The sequence below is a fragment of the Pelmatolapia mariae genome, linkage group LG6 (genome assembly GCF_036321145.2).
Source record: "Pelmatolapia mariae isolate MD_Pm_ZW linkage group LG6, Pm_UMD_F_2, whole genome shotgun sequence".
Classification (NCBI taxonomy): Eukaryota; Metazoa; Chordata; class Actinopteri; order Cichliformes; family Cichlidae; genus Pelmatolapia; species Pelmatolapia mariae.
Window position 1 is genome coordinate 7276464 of NC_086232.1, and position 19390 is coordinate 7295853.

General features: G+C 39.2%; 1 protein-coding gene across 1 annotated transcript; it reads left to right on the forward strand.

The window, feature by feature from the left end:
* The first annotated feature begins 833 nt into the window (after window positions 1-833).
* Window positions 834-19091, forward strand: col9a1a (collagen, type IX, alpha 1a). Its single transcript, XM_063475755.1, has 32 exons — window positions 834-1028; window positions 1676-1750; window positions 2207-2245; window positions 2328-2390; window positions 4472-4525; window positions 4684-4719; window positions 4956-4979; window positions 5443-5496; window positions 5673-5726; window positions 5882-5914; window positions 6250-6306; window positions 6383-6436; window positions 6528-6581; window positions 6690-6743; window positions 7317-7370; window positions 7452-7505; window positions 7678-7731; window positions 8122-8175; window positions 8369-8422; window positions 8508-8552; window positions 8673-8726; window positions 8923-8976; window positions 10306-10359; window positions 12206-12277; window positions 13555-13590; window positions 13697-13741; window positions 13988-14020; window positions 14322-14468; window positions 14783-14837; window positions 15021-15209; window positions 15872-15949; window positions 17967-19091. The coding sequence occupies exons 1-32, from the start codon at window positions 954-956 to the stop codon at window positions 18170-18172; spliced, it is 2064 nt and encodes a 687-aa protein (XP_063331825.1). The 5' UTR covers window positions 834-953; the 3' UTR covers window positions 18173-19091.
* Window positions 19092-19390: the final 299 nt, after the last annotated feature.

The following is a 19390-nucleotide window of genomic DNA, read 5'->3' on the forward strand; positions in this document are numbered from 1 at the left end:
TACAAGGACGACATTCAGTAAGTGAGTGAATTACATACATTAAGTAAATGCATTGAGTGTTTCTTCTTCAGTTACCTTTCTCACTCACTATGTCATAATACACCCTCTTAGCATTGAATCATACTTGTTATTAATCTCTGGCTCTCTTCCACAGCATGTCTTCTATCCTGTCTTCCTTCTCTCACCCCAACCAGTTGCGGCAGATGGCCCCGCCCCTCCCTGAGCCTGGTTCTTCCAGAGGTTTCTTCCTGTTAAAAGGGAGTTTTTCCTTCCCACTGTTGTGCTTTCTCAAAGGGGGTCATATGATTGTTGAGTTTTTCTCTTTATATATTATTGTAGGGTCTACCTTACAATATAAAGTACTTTGACGTGACTGTTGTTGGCGCTGTATGAATAAAATTGAATTGAAAAATAAATTGAAGTACAATACAAATAAGTGGTGTAGTTGGGCACAAACATGTAAAGGCCCCCACCTCTATCATGTAAAGCTATACCACCATAGTTCATTTAGGGCTTCTGTTAGCAGAGTTGGACCATAAGTTGATGTTTAAGGCCCCACAGAAGACTAAAAGGTAAACCTTGAGTTGTGAAATTTTTGGTATTAAAAGTGGAATGAAAGCATCTTACTTTACAGAATGCTGTTATGTTTTATGTAGCAATTTACTGATAAGAACCAAGGTAACGTCACAGTTAGTTTGTGTGTGTATTAAACATTCAGCTTAACCTTTACAAGTAAAGGGAAGTACGTCCCACCCTGTGTGTGCAGGGAACCCCTCCTCCTCCTCCGGCCGGCCTCAGCCTCTCAGAAATAATCAGGACTTTCTAACATCCTCCCCTTCCAACAGGCGGTGGGGTTTCAGTCAGGGGGGACGCTGACAGGTGGACTGTCTGAGAGCCCCATCTGATCTGGAAAAAAGGGATTTTCAGTGTCTTCCTCGGTCCGTAGAAAGATCATGGCTCCAACAAGAAACTGTCGGGAATCTTTCTTGGTGCTTTTACTGCAAATTGTGTTTATTTGCTCCGCTCAGGTGAGAGATAAGCGTAGTTTTTTTTCTCTTTTCTGAACTGCAAACGTTTTTAAAGTCCTAATGTCCTATGCGTTCATGTGGCAGAGCTGATGTGGCATATTTTATAGGCATTTACGACTCAGAAAGGAGTACACTTTACGGTTTCTAACTGTAGTTTTTACCCGGCTGTATTTCATATACTTGTGTAGCACTTTAAGTAATCTCATTAAGAGTTAAAGATTCTTCTTTAACTCTGTGCTCTAACTTTAGACATGTAAAAAGCTTTCTGTGGTGGAAACGTAACTACCCTAAAGCAGTTACTGCAAAATGCACAGTACTTTAAGGCTACTGTACTTTAACATGCTGTATTGATGATTAAATGAATGCTTTCAGTGTTTTTGATTAGGTTTTTCTAAAGTCAGTTCATCCCAGTGATCACAACTGGCACCAGTGAAGTCCAGAGGGCAGCAGTAATCTGAGCACGTGCGGTTACTTAGGTGGAATAATAGGAAACCTGGTTCTGTGACCTAGCCACTCACATCACGCAGACAATGGGACTCTGTGTGAGCTTACCTTCACACTAGCAGCAGCAGCAGCACTGCTTGGTATTTAGAGATGGATTTCAGTTGAAAAAAAAGTAAAAAGTGATTTCTGTGTTTGTTTTACAGAGAGGCCCAGTCGGTCCCAGAGGCCCTCCAGGGCCACCCGGGATAGCTGGAGTGCCTGGAGTGGACGGTATTGATGTGAGTCTGCTTTTTGGGTCTTCTTTTGTACTGAATTTTATTCCAGGATTAATCAGCTCAGTGAACAGTGAAACCAAACAGTAGCTGATGTTCTCCGACAAAAACAAAACTCTGTCTGTCTCTCTGTCTAAATCATGGTATAGCTGTATTTATGCAGGGCTTGTTGACCTTTTTCAGAAGAACTCCCCTACAGAAAAAGAGAAAGTTGATCATCTTAATCTAAAGGGTGCCATACATTGTGCACTGAAAGTCTGCCTTTTCATTTGGATGCTGGCCTGCTATGAGCTCATAAAGTTTAAGACAGTCTTTCAAATCCACATTTAATGAAATCATTTGATGGTATCATGATTGCATCGAGCCGTTTATCTATCACCTAATAAATGACAATGAAACAAAAAGTTATATGTATGATGAATGTTTAGTTTTCATTGGATCATCTCCTTCATGTGTCTTCAGGGTGACAGAGGAGAAGACTCTACAGTGACTGGTGCACCAGTGAGTCAGTTTTTGGTTTCTCTTCTCACATGCAGAAGTCTAAGATTAATAAAATCAGTAATGTTGAATCTTCTGCTTCCAGGGACCTGATGGAGAAAACGGCAAAGATGGGGCTCCTGGAGCTCCAGGCATCCCAGGGGCAGATGTAAGTAAGACAACATGTCAACACAGGCACAAACTGGTAAAGTGTTTGTCCAGCAGTCATGTTTTATAGCTTAATCATTTGCCGTGTGGTCTCTATAGTCCAAACCAAAATAAAAGACTTTATTAAGTTCTGAATTCACCAGCTAACCTGATCCAGTAGGTCTTAAATTCTCCAATGCGATAATGTATTAAGTGTCCGTAAGATCTGAGCCACATGACTTAAGACATTCAGATCTGCTGCTGTGGGAGCAGTTTGTATTGGCCCCAGCTGAGCAAAAGTGTAGAGGAAAAAGAAACGTCCCTTGAATAAATCAGTCTGTTTATTTAGGGTAGAGTCTCAAATAGCGTACTGACAGAAACAGGGGTCTTTTTGTGCACTACTCAAGGAGTTCAGGGAAATCAGCTGCCCAGAGATGGCTGACTGCAGGCTGTACGCTGGGAAAGATGGTGCAGAATGGTCACAGTGTGTTTGCTGTCCTCTATGTGGTGGTGGTACAGAGAACAGACTGACAGACTCAGAGTTTTATATGTACTGAATTTTTTTTTAGCAAGCCTGCACAACCACTCTGTGATTAATTAAAAACAAAAGTTACACCAATTTCCTTTACATATAGAAGCAGAATATAGACTTTAATACAATACTAAATGGAAATTTGCTGAGATTTTGACCTTCAGCTTTAAGACAGAATGAACCTTTTGTCACAGACTGAATGTGTTGACACATTTTATTTCTTAACCTATGCCTTTGACCAAGTGGGGAGTGTTTTGAATGTTGTTAATAAGGAAGGCAGTCAGCGGAAGAGCTAAAGAATGTAAAAACCCTCAACCTGATATCAGACTTATTTCAGTCTCATGTGTCATAATCTGGAGCAATCATCCCTCATGTTTTCTAGCTGTTCCTTCAGCCTGTGGTACTTGTCAGTCTCCAGGCTCCTGCTACTCTGAGCTGGACTCTCGGTGCCATCTTTGACCAACCTGCAACGTGGCTTCTGATGGCTGTGATAGCTTTCTGCCTTGGTGCTTATTGGTGGTTCTTGTGCCACTATGATCAGAGCCCTTATGCTATCCCCAAGGAACTTGTATCTTGATTGTATATCCCATGAATGGCTTACACATATATTTAACATTTCTTTTCTGTTTTTGTCAATGTTATTTGTCGTCTGCTATCTCAGACTCTCTTCTCGCAGTTCATCTCAGGGTGCCATCCTCCTGATCTTTTCATTATAGCTCTAACTACCGGTAATCCTCTCTTTGCTGCCTTCATGAAGTGTGATGAGTTTTTGACATCAGTGGTATCTGTCTCCTGCTTTGGCCAGCTCATTATTTATTCTTCTAAGTGAGGCAAACCCTTGTCCAATCCCTACTTGAGCACCCTTTGTTGCATGCAAAGTGACAAGTTGCCAGGACACAAAGGGCATCACAGCATGCTGTGTTGTATGGTCATTGAACTGTCAGAATGCTCAATCTGCAGTGCTACCTTAGGTCCTGTCTTTCATGTGAATGTTACTTTGATACTAACCTAATCATTACTGCAATCTAAACCCATCACTTCAAAGCACATCATTGGCCTATTTCAGGATAATAATGCATCCTGACATATTGGAACAATTCTCCAAGAATAGTCTTAGGAACATAAGAGAATTCAAAGGGTTGACTGGACTTCAGATTTCTTAGATTTTAGCCTGAGCGAGCAACTATGGGATGTACTGGAAAAACAAATGTGATTCACATAGGCTACAACTTCCAACATCCAGCATTTAAGGGATCTGCTGTTAACGTCTTGGTGCCTGATATGACAGGAGACCTCCAGAGCTTTTGTAAAGTGTATAAGAAAAAGTAAAGTGTATATTATTGGATGCAGAAAGTTACAGTTTCACTTTACACAAGTCCACCAAGTCCACCTATAAATTCTCTAACCTCAATCCTATACTATGAGACACACACATACAAACACGCTCACAGAAATCAAACCAAACAACAATAGGAAAAGAAAAAAATGGTATGGCAGCTAGAGTGCAATATATATTTAAAATATCATGATTGCATGCCAAGATTTGAATGTACTTTGTTTCATGTCCACAGGGACCTGTGGGACCTCCTGGGGATCCAGGCCTCGTGGGCCCAAAAGGCTTAAAAGTAAGTTTATTGTCTCAACATATTTCTCAGTTAGTCATGTTGCTCAGATCTCTAAATCAGTTTTTTCACACTACAGTATAGAGTAACACCACATATCTGCAAGTATACTGTACTCTGTCCTCGTGTGAAATAACATTTCTGTTCTTGCTGGTTTTCAGGGGGAATCTGGAGCTCGCGGGCCTCTTGGAGAGCCTGTAAGTACAGATATTCAAATATGTATTGCCTTATATATTTTACCTTCTTTTCAATGCAAATTTGACCTCTTTCTTCATTTTAGTTATTACCTATTATATCTTGTACAACCTAGTTTTAAAAAGTGCATTGAGTCAATTTGACTAAAATTAATAAAGCCAGACAGAATTTTTGCAAATTTGTAATTATTTCTTACTCTCAGTTTGACACATTGTAATTTAGGACTTGTCTCCCACAGGGCGTAGGACCTGATGGACTTGATGTGAGTACACTGCTGATTTCTAAGTCTTTTTCAGGTTTGCATAAGTATGTACATTAAACAAATGAACAAACAAATCAGTGGTTGCCGATTTGTGGTTACCAGCAACTGAGTGGTTACTGGTTACTTTGTAACATATTTACAGGCTGTTGTGTAGTTCCAGGGCTCTTATACGATATTATTCTTTAGGCAGAGTATGGTGAAAAGATCTAACTTCTACTAAAAACAAATTTGAATGTTCAATGTTTTTTGAAGCAAGGCTTCATTTGATAAATAATAAATATCTGATCGTCTTGTTAATGTCATTTCCATAAACGGGAGCATTTAAATTATTATTGTGGCTAATATTTTGGCGTGTTTTTGTTAGAATTTATCAGTTCTTCTGTTAAAAACTGCTCAGTGTTGCACAGGTGCAAGTAGAGCTCATTTACAACAGTTTATGCTATTTTGCTGTATTTTTTAACAGGGTATTCCTGGTTCCGATGGGCTACCAGGGGAACTGGGAAAAGTAGGACCCCCTGTGAGTATATAAATCATAAATTGCCTAAATACAATTTCTTAGCTTTTGTAGAATAAAAAGTTTTTATCTTTGAAGGTGCCAATACCTTCAGTACAAACAAAGTCAACAATCATCACAAAACATGTCCTGCTGGTGACTACACAACAGATTAATAAAAACACATCTATCTGCTGCAGGGAGCAAGAGGGAGAAGAGGTCAAGTTGGTCTTCCTGGTCCTCGTGGTCCAAGAGTAAGTATCCCAGTTTCTGTGTACACTGCTAATGAACATCATCAGGGAAAAAAAGATAATAAAGGTTAATGATCTGGTAATTTATTTTAATGAATAGATGAGGTCTGTATTGAAAATAAAAATAAGATGATTTAAGCTCAGACACTTTTTTCTAGGGGCCTCCGGCTGTCTATGAAGGCAAAGACCTGGTAAGTAGATAAACCTGCAACTATTTGTTTGTAAAACCACAATTTTACATTTGGCTTACATACCAGGGAAACGTACTAAGAACAGAACATGAATAGATTTAATGTAAATGATGTGATTAGCAGCAAAATTATCATTCCTTTGTTGATTTCAAAATATTATTATTCTTATCGTAACATTTGTAATAAAAGAATTTCCCAAGTCTAGAATAAAGTATTATCATATCTTAAAAGCAGATTATCTTGACTGTGAGATTACAGCGTTGTTTTAGCTGTCAGTGGAGCCCCCTGGTGGCAGGGCGTTTCCATGACCTCAAATAGGCTGTTGTATTTTCCAGTGTCCCAATGCCTGCCCCTTAGGTATTACTGGATATTCTGGCCTCCCAGGCATGAAAGTAAGTTGATCAATTATTAGCATATTTATAATTTGCTTTTTGTTGATAACTTCTAACAATTAGTTTCTGTTTACAGGGTCACAAAGGGGTTAAAGGTGAATCAGGTGAGCCGGGAAGACAAGGACACAAGGTAACCTTATGCTAACATCTTAGTTTTCACTACATGAAAAAATTAAGCATTGATATCAAATCCTGACATTTCTGGGACGTTCATTTCTCAGGGAGATGAGGGTGAACAGGGACTGGCTGGTGAAGTTGGATCTCAAGGACTACCAGTAAACTATTTCATCATTCTCTTGTGACCCTAAAAATCTGAATGCATACAGAAATTGCTCCATGCAGTCAAACATATTAACACTCCTCTATCTGCTGAGTAATTCTAGGGCCCAGCTGGATCAAGAGGCCTCCCGGGAATAATGGGCTCTAAAGGTGACAGGGTGAGAGGACGCACACTGCATACAGTTTCATGGATTGTATTTGTAAACGTAAACAGTATAGTTTGAGCCAACAGGGCATATATTAAGGGACAGTCCAATGTAAAAAAAATACCCCTAAAGAAGTTTGTGCAAGTTGCTTATTGTAGTCCATAGCTACAGACGTATTTACAAATTATTATATGAAAAGGGGCAGCACAGTGGTTAGCACTGCTGCCTCAAGAGAAAAGGCCCTGAGTTTCTGTGAGGAGAGTGCATGTTCTCCCAAAAAATCATTATTAATAAAGCTCAGTAATGGTGTTGATTTAGCTCAGTGGGATATACAGGCACTCATATGCCATATGGCTGGAAAGCAGTAGCCCTGGGTTCATGTCCAACCCCCGGCCCTTTGCTGCAGTCTTTCCCCACTTTCCCTTCTTTCTACACGGTCTCTATCCAATACAGCCTAAAAGACCCAAAACGCAGTAATTTCATGATCTAAGACGTGCACTGGAAGGTGAATCATGTATACTTTTAATAGAAAAAAATGTATTAACTTAATTTGACTTATGTCCATTTTCCCGTTACTATAAACAGGGACCTCGTGGAAACCCGGGCGACATAGGCCCTCGTGGAATCCAGGGAGCTCCGGTGAGTGGAAGCTGACTATTATCTCTGCACAGTCCTCTGTGTTACTTGGATAAAATCCTGATGAAAACTGACCATTTTTAGGGGGATCCAGGCCAGAGAGGACCCATTGGTGAGAACGGCCCAAAGGGAGTGCTGGTAAGATCACAAATAAAAAAAAAAGAAAGAAATTTAGCATCAGCCCAAGTTTTCTTTTAACTCTCTGTTTCCAGTTGAAATACATCACCCAGTATGAACTTAGCATGAAATGAACTTAGGCCTGTCATCATGTCAATTTGTTTGCAGTTAATTGCAGTTTGTTATTTCATAGGGGGACCGAGGTCCGCCAGGAATCAGAGGAGTTCCTGGGCCAAAAGGAGACCCTGTGAGCACATGTCTTATACATGCTAGAATCAATCAGTCAATGAATCTTTTCTTCTATGTCTTCTTGCTGACCTGCTTTTCTGTTGTTTTCTACTTCTAAAGCCATCCGACCATTGTCTGTTGAATTCATATTGTTATCCTCCTTTCCCACCTGTATTCTATGGACGAGTTTTCCTGCGTCTTTGTCTTGCTAGAATTCAGAATTTAATCGCAATAATGCTCTTATTGTACTGTTTAGCTATCATGACTGGGTTTAAATAGCTTTATCTCTACACATATTCCTTCTCTACCAAGTATAACATCTTCCTCTTTTTCTTACTGTGGTACTTTGATTTAAATGTATCTGTATGAAATAAGCTTTGTAATGAGAGCCCTCTTATCTTGCCAACAGGGCCTTCCTGGTCCAGATGGTCGTGAAGGAATTCCTGGACTGCCAGGGTCCAAGGTAACTGTTTTAATTAATATCTAATTAATAATGAGCAGAAGTCTAGATTCTGAAAAGACTGCTTTTAGTTTAGCCTTCAGTCTAAGTCTGTAGACATTTCCTTAGGAATTACTTTTAGCAACAATAATACAATAACAATAAAGGTGTTTAGCAGTTCCTCCTTCTTTAGCAGTTCAATTGTTTTTATTTTTAGGGTCTTCCAGGAAAAAATGGGGCTCCAGGTGATGCTGGCCCACAGGGACTTCCTGTAAGTGACGTCTAACAGCCTGATTTCTGATTAACATCTTTTCTTGACTCAGATATTTTCACTTATTAAAATTTTCTTCATGTAGGGTTTGCCGGGAGCTTATGGTCAAAAAGGACACGGAGCTGCAAAGGTATGATCAATGCTTCTGTACCAACACCTCGTGAAAAACAAAACAAAATGTTTGCAAAAAGACAGGAGTTTCACAGTAAGATGAGCCAATGATGTTCTGTTTGTCTCTCTGTGTCACCAGGGTAACGCAGGTGATCCAGGAGTTGCTGGTCTGATGGGGTCTCCAGGGAAACAAGTAAGTTTGAAGCAAGGCGAGATGCATCAGGTTCATTAACTTGTTAAGCAAAAGTCTCAAAAGACGCATGTAAAAGCACATTAAACTACTGTACTTTACTGGGTTAAAGGTACCAACTACTTACTATGAGTAGATGACAAAAATTCTTGCCTTTTGGAGCTCTGATGATTATCTTGTCTGATATCTTGTTCACTAGGGTGAACGTGGTGATCAAGGAGAGGTGGGACCCATTGGGCCCAGAGGAGGACCAGTAAGTCTCTGAAATTCATGTATTTGGTTTTCACTTTAACCTCCAAAATAGTTGTTTTCCCTCCGTAAACCGGAAGATCCCCTCCCGTTTGCTTCCAGCCCTTCATGATGCCCCAATATCTACTATTTTTCTCACCTAAGTCCTGACTTCCAGCTTCCTGTGGGCTAAACACAACAGCCACAAGCAGTCACCTGCTAGCTTTGCCTACATGGCCTACTTGCAGGGCATGGTGCAAGCACTTCTAAAGAAATTGGCTGAGCCTTATAATTTTATGCTAGAAGCTTTAGTATTATAGCCTCTGTAAATCTGATCAATATGAACAGAGGAAGCTAACTGTTACAGAGTAAAGGAAACTCCATGATGTAAGTAACTGTTCATCTTCCTCAGTAGGGTTAAAGGATTAAAGAGATAAGAGGCAGCTGATCAAACACACACAAACCCACACATGTGCAATAAGACTAAGTGCAATACTCTTTTCTGACAAAGTTGTATTTTTACTCAGTTGTATATAGAATTTGTATTCTATTTTTATCCTATTGTATATTTTATTCTATTTTATTCTACTGTATATAGTATTTTATTTCATTCTATTCTATTCTGTACAGTTGTGTACAGTATATCATTCGTATTGTATTCTAATTTTTGCTATATAACTTTTGCACTGTCCACTTTCTGCTGTGACAAAACAAATTTCCCACGTGTGGGACTAATAAAGGTTGTCTTATCTTATCTTAACAGTAACTTCAGCAGGATGATAAATGAGATGAGAGGGAAAACAGTGCACCTATGCTGGTCTCCATTCAGAACATAAACAAACAGATGCAAAGTCCACTGCCTCAAATTTGATTAAACAATATTTATTGAAAGAGAAATTGAGAACAAACAGTCATGTAGAGAAGAAATGCATTTATAGATTTATAATCAAAAGGAGAGTGTACCGGGACATCTGTTAGCCAAAAGCTCAGGCTTCAAATTTGAGTGAGAGCATATTCCTAATGTAGTCATCTCAGACACACAACCTTTAGGAGAGCCAGCCAATTAGAAAAAAATCACATATCCCAGTCAAACCCAGAGGATTGACTGGGATATATGATAAATAAGGATGTTTATATACGGTGACTTGTTCAACTATAAAAATAATGAGCTGTAAACGATAAGGATATAAAAGATTCCCTGTAATAGCTACAGGACAGTTGACCTAAAAATATCATCACATACAGTATATCAAACATGACAAATTACCAAACTGTCTTTTTGTTTATTTCACTTGCGTTTTGACTCACTTCTGTCTGTATTTCCAGATGTGACCATAGCTCTTCTGTGTTTTAGGGTGGACGAGGAGAAAGAGGACCCGATGGGCCCCCGGGATTATCAGGAGCCAGGGTAAGACCTGAGGAAAGCCGTCTTTTCTCTTGGGGACATTATGTTTTGAAAAAAATATGGGAGAAAAAGAATTTAACACAGTAACACAAGTAAGATTCTTCTTAAATGTAAGATATTTTAAAATTTTGTTTGAGATTTTATTTTCTGCAAAGAGTCTTGTCTGGGAAAAGTGCTAAAAATCAATATTGCTTGCTTGCTGAGGTTCTGGCCAGTCCTGGTTTTACTGTAACTTTCGTGATCTTTGTTGCATTCATTTACAGTAGTTCCCAGTGCAACAGTCACACTCTAAGGCTTTTAGTTTAGTCCGAAATCTGAGATGTATGTGACAATAACGGAAAATCATCAGAAATCTTGATGGTACATATACTTTTTTTGCACGTAGCGCTGGTTATTCATCTAGATTTTTTGGAGTGAAAACTATTTTATCTCTTAGAGAACATCACTGAACACAAGAAAGCAACCGTCTGACTTCATGAAAACGTAGCTGTAAACATGAGCTTCCTGCTAATGCTCCTTTGGGTTGGTGGATTCAGACAGGAAAAAAAACAGTCCAAAGAGCTCACAAACAGATCTGTAGATTTTGGTTTCTATAAAGACATTTTGCTGTAGATTTTTTCAGATGTATTAGGATATCTTTACTGCGGATATCTCCAAAATTAGGCAACTCACAACAAAATATAGTAGATTTTTCATGTGAGCTGCCCAAAACTAACTTGAAATTTTGTGCAAATATTTTTTAGATGAAAGGCATCAGAAGTTCATCCATATTAAATAAACATTAGATAGATGATAGAAATATAGTTTTAACCTACTTATAGTCCACGAGAATTTATTTATGTTAATTAGTGGGAAAATAAAAGAAAACTCTGATTTAGTTCATGAAAGGGTAGAAAATTTGTATTTAATTGTTTCTTTTTACAGTCATATAACTGCACAGTTCCTGAGATCTCCTGCTGGCAGACAGACAAATCAACAAATCTGGGTTAAAAGCAATGCTTTTTGTTAGAACCGAGTCCGCCTGAGTGAAAAACAACAGGATTATGATAGTGCTGTTGTGGGAAAAGTGTGTTAAAGAAAAGGAGACGCTGTACAGAGAGGAAATGTTCAGATAACGATAACTTCAAACAGGCAAAAAAAATAAAAAAAAGTAGAACGCAATAATTTCCAAGGTCTGATGGGCCTTGAGAGAAGTACACGCTGGTCTTTTTTGCTTGTCACTGGGAGAGCAAAAATCAGTAAGAAATGAGCGCCTCGAAACTGAAAGCCAAGCAGACACAGTGTTCATAAATACAATCCATCCTGAAAGTATTATTCGACACGAGAATAATCCGGGAAAGAAAAACCTTGTATCTGCTCAGATATTCATTGCAGGAAAGCAGAGTCATGTTTTTGTGCTTTTAATAAAGAGCTGAAGGTCTTTATGAACGCCTGTCCCTGCAGTTAAGTCTCTAATCCACTGGTGAGTGGGCATGAATGGTCTCTTGTGTTACAGGCTTTTATTTTTTCTGCAGCTCAGGGGGGATTCAGGGCAGGAAAATAACCTGAGAAACCCTGAAAGAAATCTCTGTTCCCCAGGAATGCCCACATCCCCACATGTTATCCCCTAACACATCCAAGGGAGGGTGGATGCTTGGGGTGCTGGTGGGTCCAGCCTGTGGTTCAGAATGATGTAAAGCTGGAAATGTTTTTTTTTCCCTGTAGATATGGTTAGATTAAGTTGGGGGTGGTATGGTACCTGCTCTAGGCTTCACACAGTGTGTTCTGTGTTGTGATTCTGAATGTGTGTGTGTGTATTATATGTTAAAAGCAGGTTATGTCTGTGTGTGGCTATTTTTTTAAAAAATAGGGGAGCAAAGGAAATCCAGGCCTACCCGGACTCCCTGGCCCTGCTGGTTTCCGTGGTCAGAAAGGAGACAGGGTAAGAGACACAAAATGAAACAAGATAAAAACAGATCTGATTTAAAATGAAGTCATGTGAATGCAACGGTCCAAAATAAGTAGTCACATGTACCGTGGCTCACAGCACTACCTCACTCTACTTATTAAGTTGCACACTAATGTTATTTTTGTTGAATCAGAACAATATGGGAACTGAATTTGTGTGGGGATGTGGTTGAGATCTGCTGATATCAAAAGAAGCAAACAGATATAAATGATCCTCTTTAAAGGTGGGTGCAAACCCAACAAGACATTTTCACTCTGCTCAGTTTGTGTTAGTCAGATCAGCTGATCACTTGCGGGGGTGGGGTGGGGTGGAGGGTGTGCAGAGAATATACGAAGTGCTAATACACACTGTAAACATAGCAAATGTTTACAGTGTGTATTAACCACCCGAAACCTTGGCTGATTGTGACCCACACCCATTTTCACACCTTGGCTTGTGTGATTAGGTAGGGGATCAATAGGGGGTCCATGACCCTCTTGGGGGACACTCCAACAGGGCTTAAAATCTGGGACTCTCCACCAATTGCTCTTAGAACTGAAGAAGCTTCTCGGATGTGAGGTGAAAGGTCTCCACGGAAACCTAAAGAAGTCCAGACACGTTTCTTTCCAAGCTCCTTAGACTACGATGACCTGGATCACTGAGAACCTTCCCAGACAAATCCTTAATTCTATTGTTTGCAGGCTTTCTGGTGTAACTGGAACTAAGTGGGTGAATTGGATGAAGTTTTGTATAAACCTTTATAGCAGGAGCAATTGTGTGTTTTTACCCCTGAGTTGAAAAAAGGCTGATGGAGTGTTGTTGTGACTCTGCAGACGACCAGTATCAGGCCCCAGTCAGGAAATACTGCACAACTGATAGATGGCTTCAGATTAGCTTTCCAAATAAATTTGTCAGAATGGGTTACTGCTGTATGTGATCACCACAATAAAATGACAATTCTATTAAAAATTCATCGAAAATTGTAAAAATAATAAATAATTGATCCAGACAAGAAGTCCAGATGCTTTTTTTCCCAAGCTCCTTAGACTAATAAATAATTGACCCAATATCCCACACTGTCCTAATGCAGGTCCATTTAAAGTCATACCTTTTTTTGACTCAGGCAGCTTCAATCAGATAAATGAAGTCTGGATCAGATCTAGATTAGCAAATTGGATTATTGTGGGTATTGGTGCACTAAATTTATTTATTTCCAGTTAATACTATCATACTACCAAAAATAATTATCTTGCTTTTTTTGTTTTTCTCAGGGTGCAGTCGGTCTTGATGGTCCAAAGGGAGACCAGGTATTTTTATTTATTTATTAAACTGTAATATCATGGCTATCATTATTATTAGACAAATCACAGAGTGGGATTTGAGCTAAAAATCTGCACATTTTAATATTTTTAGGGACTTCCAGGAGCTGAGGGAACAGCAGGAGAGAGAGGAGATGTGGTGAGTTATCGACTACTGAAAGTACCAAGAAGTGGGAAAACAGACATGCTCGCAGTGATGCCATTAAGAAGGATGTAGTTGTTAACAGTGTCAAGAATCACTTGAGTTTGCAAAATCTGTTGTGAGGAATACTCCTTTGTGACAAAGTGACACAGCTTTGCAGAATAATAAAATATGATATCTGGTAGAAATATCTTTGGATGTTTCTGCATGCATGTAGTTATTATGCCCGTTTTCTTTTTTCAGGGTGAACCAGGAGAACCGGGAGAGAAAGGATCGGTATGTTCATCTAACCAAGTGTATCCTATCCTTAAATATTGGAGATTTTTTTTCCCATAACTTAGTTCAAAAAGGTAAACTTTCATATATGCTAGCTTCCTTACGCATAAAGTGAAATATTCGCTGACGATTATGGTTTATACTTTCTTAAAAATGAGAACCCACATGAATTTTTAGATTGATCAAAATGGATTTACACACCTGTATTATTCTGTCCAGTGTTTTCCATCTTACTCCACAGATTCCCACTTCTCTTCCCTTTTTTCTGTTGAAGTCATCTGTTTGGTGCTATTTTTTGTAGTCAGGCCCACCAGGAGAGACGGGAAATAAAGGACCCGAGGGCAGCCGAGGACTGCCAGGTAAAGAGGGCAAGTTGGGTCAACCAGGACCCCGTGGCATGCAGGGGGACATGGGGGTGCCTGGCCTGCCGGGAATACAGGGACCAGCGGTGAGAAATTTTTATCTCTGTACTGTTCTGTTACAACTCTCTGTTGAATCATGGTCGATTATTGAACAGCATGTTCGCTCAACTGAAATACAATGCTTGTTATTTTGAATTTTCAATAAATGGATTGTTGGGGAAAGGGAATATGATACACATCCAGTGTTTATTATTAGTATTCAATGGAAAATACTTGTTCAGTATTTTTGTAGAATGTTTAATGAGACTATAAATATCCAGTCTTCTCAAGAAACACCTTGAGAACACCAGAATTTCCTCAGTAACCATCACTCATCACTATCAACGATCTGTTTGTTCAGGGAAAATCACCAACAGATACACACATCAAACAAGTCTGCATGAGGGTAATGCAAGGTAAGCGTTCTATCGGCTGGTTACCACTAGGCGTAGTTACTGAAGACAGTGTGCTTTACAGTAATTTGGATAAAAGAGCTTTTCAAACCAATCTGTGGCAAACACAAAATGTTTGTTATTTTACATCTATATATCCACTGATTAACACAGAAAATTAAAAAATAAAATTCTCCTGTGTCACAGATCAGTTTGCCCAGCTAGCAGCTAGCTTGACCAGGCCTGAGTCAGGTATTGGTGGGATGCCTGGTCCTCCAGGCCCACCTGGACCTCCAGGCCCCACAGGAGAGAATGGTTTCCCAGGTCACACCGGATCAAGAGGTCTGCCTGGTCTGAAAGGGCCACCTGGACTGATGGGAATCAAAGGACCCAAGGGTGAGCTTTATATTGGCAGTTGAAGATTGTTGGAGTAGTACAACCCCTAATGTGCAAGTCCAGTGAGCACAAAGAACACAAAACTGTCTGACTTCAGTTGGTGATAAGTCACTGCTAACAAGCATATCATAGCACATTTCTTATTCTCTGCCTTTTTTTGGTGCATCACTGAGTTTCTTGGTGCATTACTGCCACCTGTAGATCGGTTCAAAAATAATGGGAAACCACCGGCAGAGGTGTGCATTTCAGGTGCATATATATGAAAACAGGCGAGGTTAAACCAAACATGGAATCACATGCAAACTCAAAATTAAAAATAAATCTTTCATGCTTAACTCTAGTATTGAGATACACACCTATGATGTATTTGTAATTTAGACAGAGGAAATCTGGAGCTTATCAGGAGGATAACTATTACTGAATCAGAAAAATAAAAGCAAACGGCTCATGTGTAAGCTGCAAGCCTGTGGGATTATCGAAATTAACTGACAGTCATTTATATTCATGTTGTTTTGACCTGTAGCTCCTCAGGGATAAATCATCTGAATGAGGGACCAGATGTGGTGTGAAGCCTGAGTTTGAACCTCATGCTAAACACAGCTAAATATAGTAACTTTAATTATGTGTTTCCCATTGGTGATAATTACTTTTCCTCCCCACAGGTGACCAGGGTGATAAAGGGGACAGGGGACCCATAACGAGAGGACCCAAAGGAGAACCAGGTGCACCTGGTTTACCAGGTAATTGACAAGATAGCTGTTCATAGAATAAATGAACTAAATGTCTCAGTCAAGCATCAGGTAGTGAATATTATGTAATATTGTCTAAAAGAAAAATGCCATTTGGATGAACAGTAATGCTAGACAAAAACCCCAGATCTGAGCTCAATTACATAAAACCTTTTATATTAATTAACAGCAAAAACATCATTTTCTGTCCTCCCGAGTGCATAAAATCTTATAGGTTAATAATATTATAATTTTAACACTGTGAATGTTGCATTCAGTCATTGTAAAAATAGTTTTTTAATTAGAGGCATGGAAAGCTCTGCAATTCAAAGAAAGGGTGCACATTAAATAAAAAACAGTACCACTTTGACAGTTAAATAGTTTATATTTATGAGAATAAGTACACTTCTCAAAACAACTGTTCAAAGGAAGACTTTGAAAACACATCAGATCTTAATGGGGAAAAAATCATGCTGGACATTTATACTGATATAAACTGGGTAATGTGTTAAAGGATCCCATCGCTTGACGGGAATGAGTGCAGAAGAAAAAAAGTGTAAAAATGATGTGGCAGGCTGGACCATTTTGCGTGAATTTTATTTGAACAACTCAAAGTAGTAATCAGTAGTTTGTATGACTCCCATGTGCATGCCTGCTATGCATGCCACGCAGGCCTGATAGATGGTGTCCTGGGGATCTTCTCCCAGATGAGAAGAAGGGCATCACTGAGCTCCTGGACATTCTATATATAACATTGTGGTGTCAGATGGATCGAAACATGACGTCCCAAAGATGTTCTATTGGCTTTAGGTCAGGTGAGCGTGTAGTCAGTCAATGGTATCGATATGTTCATTCTCCAGAAATTTCCTGCAAAGTTTTGTCAGATGAGGTTGGGCATTGTCATACATCAGGAGGAACTCAGGACCCACTGCACCAGCATAGGGTCCGACAGCTGGTCCAAGGGTGCTGTTGCCTAGCCTCTATAGGGTGTGTGTGCCTTTTCAGACCAAACCATGCTGAATGATGTTACAGGGAGCATGTTTTCCACACCTTCTCCAGATCCTTTCATCTCTCTCACGTGTGCTCAGGGTGAACCTACTCTTATCTGTGAAAAGCACAGGACACCAGCAGATCTGCCAAATCTGATAGTGTATGCCAAATGCCAACTGGGCTCCATTAGCAGTAGTGACAGTGACCCTAGCTGTATGCAAAACAAGTGAAGAAAAAAAAATGCCAGTGTCCTGCACCTTGTTTCATTGTTGCCCCTCTAGTTCCCCTGTTGTTAATTTCACAAACACAAAAGCAGCTGAAGCTTATTGACAGACAACCCCCTCTGCTGCTAAACTGACCAGATCAATATCCCACAAGTTTAAGTGACTTGATTGCTATAGTGATTAAAAATTGTTCATTTCATTTTTGTAGTCATGTACTTTACTCTGCAAATAGTGATGTTAATTATTACAGAACTGCTTTAACACATCATGTTTAGAACTTTCTAGATACCCAGGGCCTAGTAGAGTTTTAATGCCAGCAGTGCCAAACATGACACATTTTAAATGTAATGAGAAGCTGCAAAAATTCACAGCACTTGACTACTACTGGGTTAGATATTTGGCCTAAGGTTTTCCACATAGTTGACAAAGGCAGATATTCTATGCAAACTGAACATGGGAAACTTTTGAATATATTTATATTTCCTCATATTTTGTGTTTTTCTTTGCACTGCTCTTGTGCAATCATTACATTTGACATGCTAACTAAAGGCTTATGGATAATCTTCCTGGACTGTATTGCAAAAATTTGTAAATTAGTGCTTAGTAAACACAACTAAACTAAATTAGTGTATCACCCACAATCTTGTAAAATAGAGTGAATTTATTGACAACCAGTCATAGAGAGAAGGTGGGCATAGCAATATCACAGTGCAGTGTAAAAAGTCAGGTCCAGGGGCTGTATCAATGTAGTCTATAGGATGATTACAGAAAAAGGTGGATGTTTAACTTCTGATCCTCTGTCATTCTGTTTGCAGGCAATCCTGGTCGACCAGCTTATGGCAGAGACGGTCGTGACGGAGAGAGGGGACCTCGTGGGGTTGCTGGTACAGCTGGTGTTCCTGGACCTCCTGGTCCTCCTGGTTTGAACAGTTACTGTGAGCCGTCGCAGTGCATCCTTCCCGTGGTGGCATCACCGGTTTCGGCAAAGGACTCCAGCATGAAAGGTCCCACTGAGATGTGAGGAGGGACCACAGCTGCATTGGGCGGAAAACTGACAGAGTGGAGGAGAAACTAGAACTCTGTAGAAAATGTGTCGATTTGAGTTTTGACACTTGGTGTGTGTGTGTGTGAGTGTGTGTGTGTTGTTGTGTTTTTAAATGTAGTCAGCTGATTTGGAACTAGATTTATTTTTAAGCCATCTTTGTGGTTATAAAGTCATATTAGGGTGGACACTGAAAAACACCCATCAGCTTTTGAAACTCCTTTATATGACAAAAAAAATCATTTTACCTCAACTTTGCCATCTAAAAGGAGGGTTTATTTTTGAGAAATTAAAAGCTCCCTCTACAAACCTTCTAGCCCCTTCTCGATTCAAACAACACGGCAATATTTTCTGTGTGTTTATGTAAATGTGTCAATATGCAAATTATACTGATGAAAAACATACATTAGTTTGTGAGTATCTTTGTTGGTTGTCCACTTAAATCCCTACTTGTGCTTTTTGCTCTTAATGTAGGAGAATGTTTGATAATTTCTGTCTCTGTGTGGTTTTGATTAGAGGTTGGCCATGTTTGAAAACCTCTCTGGCAGTTTTATATGACTTCTTATTTATTATATCAAGGTTCGACGTGACATCTTCAAGTTGTACAAAGGAGGGAAATAAAAACATTTTGATAACCCCTGGAATGTTTTGTATGAACAAGTAAATAAAAATGAAGTGCACTTAAAACAAAACGTAAACTTGAATCACTACGATGAAAAACTCAAAGCTGTTTGTTACTTTAAAACACACCAAATTCAGACAAAAGGATTAAAAAGTATCAGAAAGCCGATCTCATGAAGACGTGCTTAACCATGCTTACTAAAATGAGTGCTTTTACAGTGTCATTAAAATTGTCATTGATATTGCATCCTGTTTCCTCACTGTAAATAATTCATTAAACCTATAGGTGGAAAAGTCTCTGCCAAGCTTTCACCTAATTTTTTATTTTACTTTTATCTTCATTTACTGAAAGCAGTGCAAACCAAACTATTTTGGTAGGTTTTAATTTTCTTTAATCCTTTGACCTAACCCGAATATAAACAGTTGTGTATACTGCCAGTGTTGGTCAAGTTACTTGAAAAAAGTAATTAGTTACTAATTACTGATTACTTCTCCAAAAAGTAATCCTGTTACTTTGCTGATTACTTATTTCCAAAAGTAATTAGTTACTTTATTACTTAGTTACTTATTAAAAAT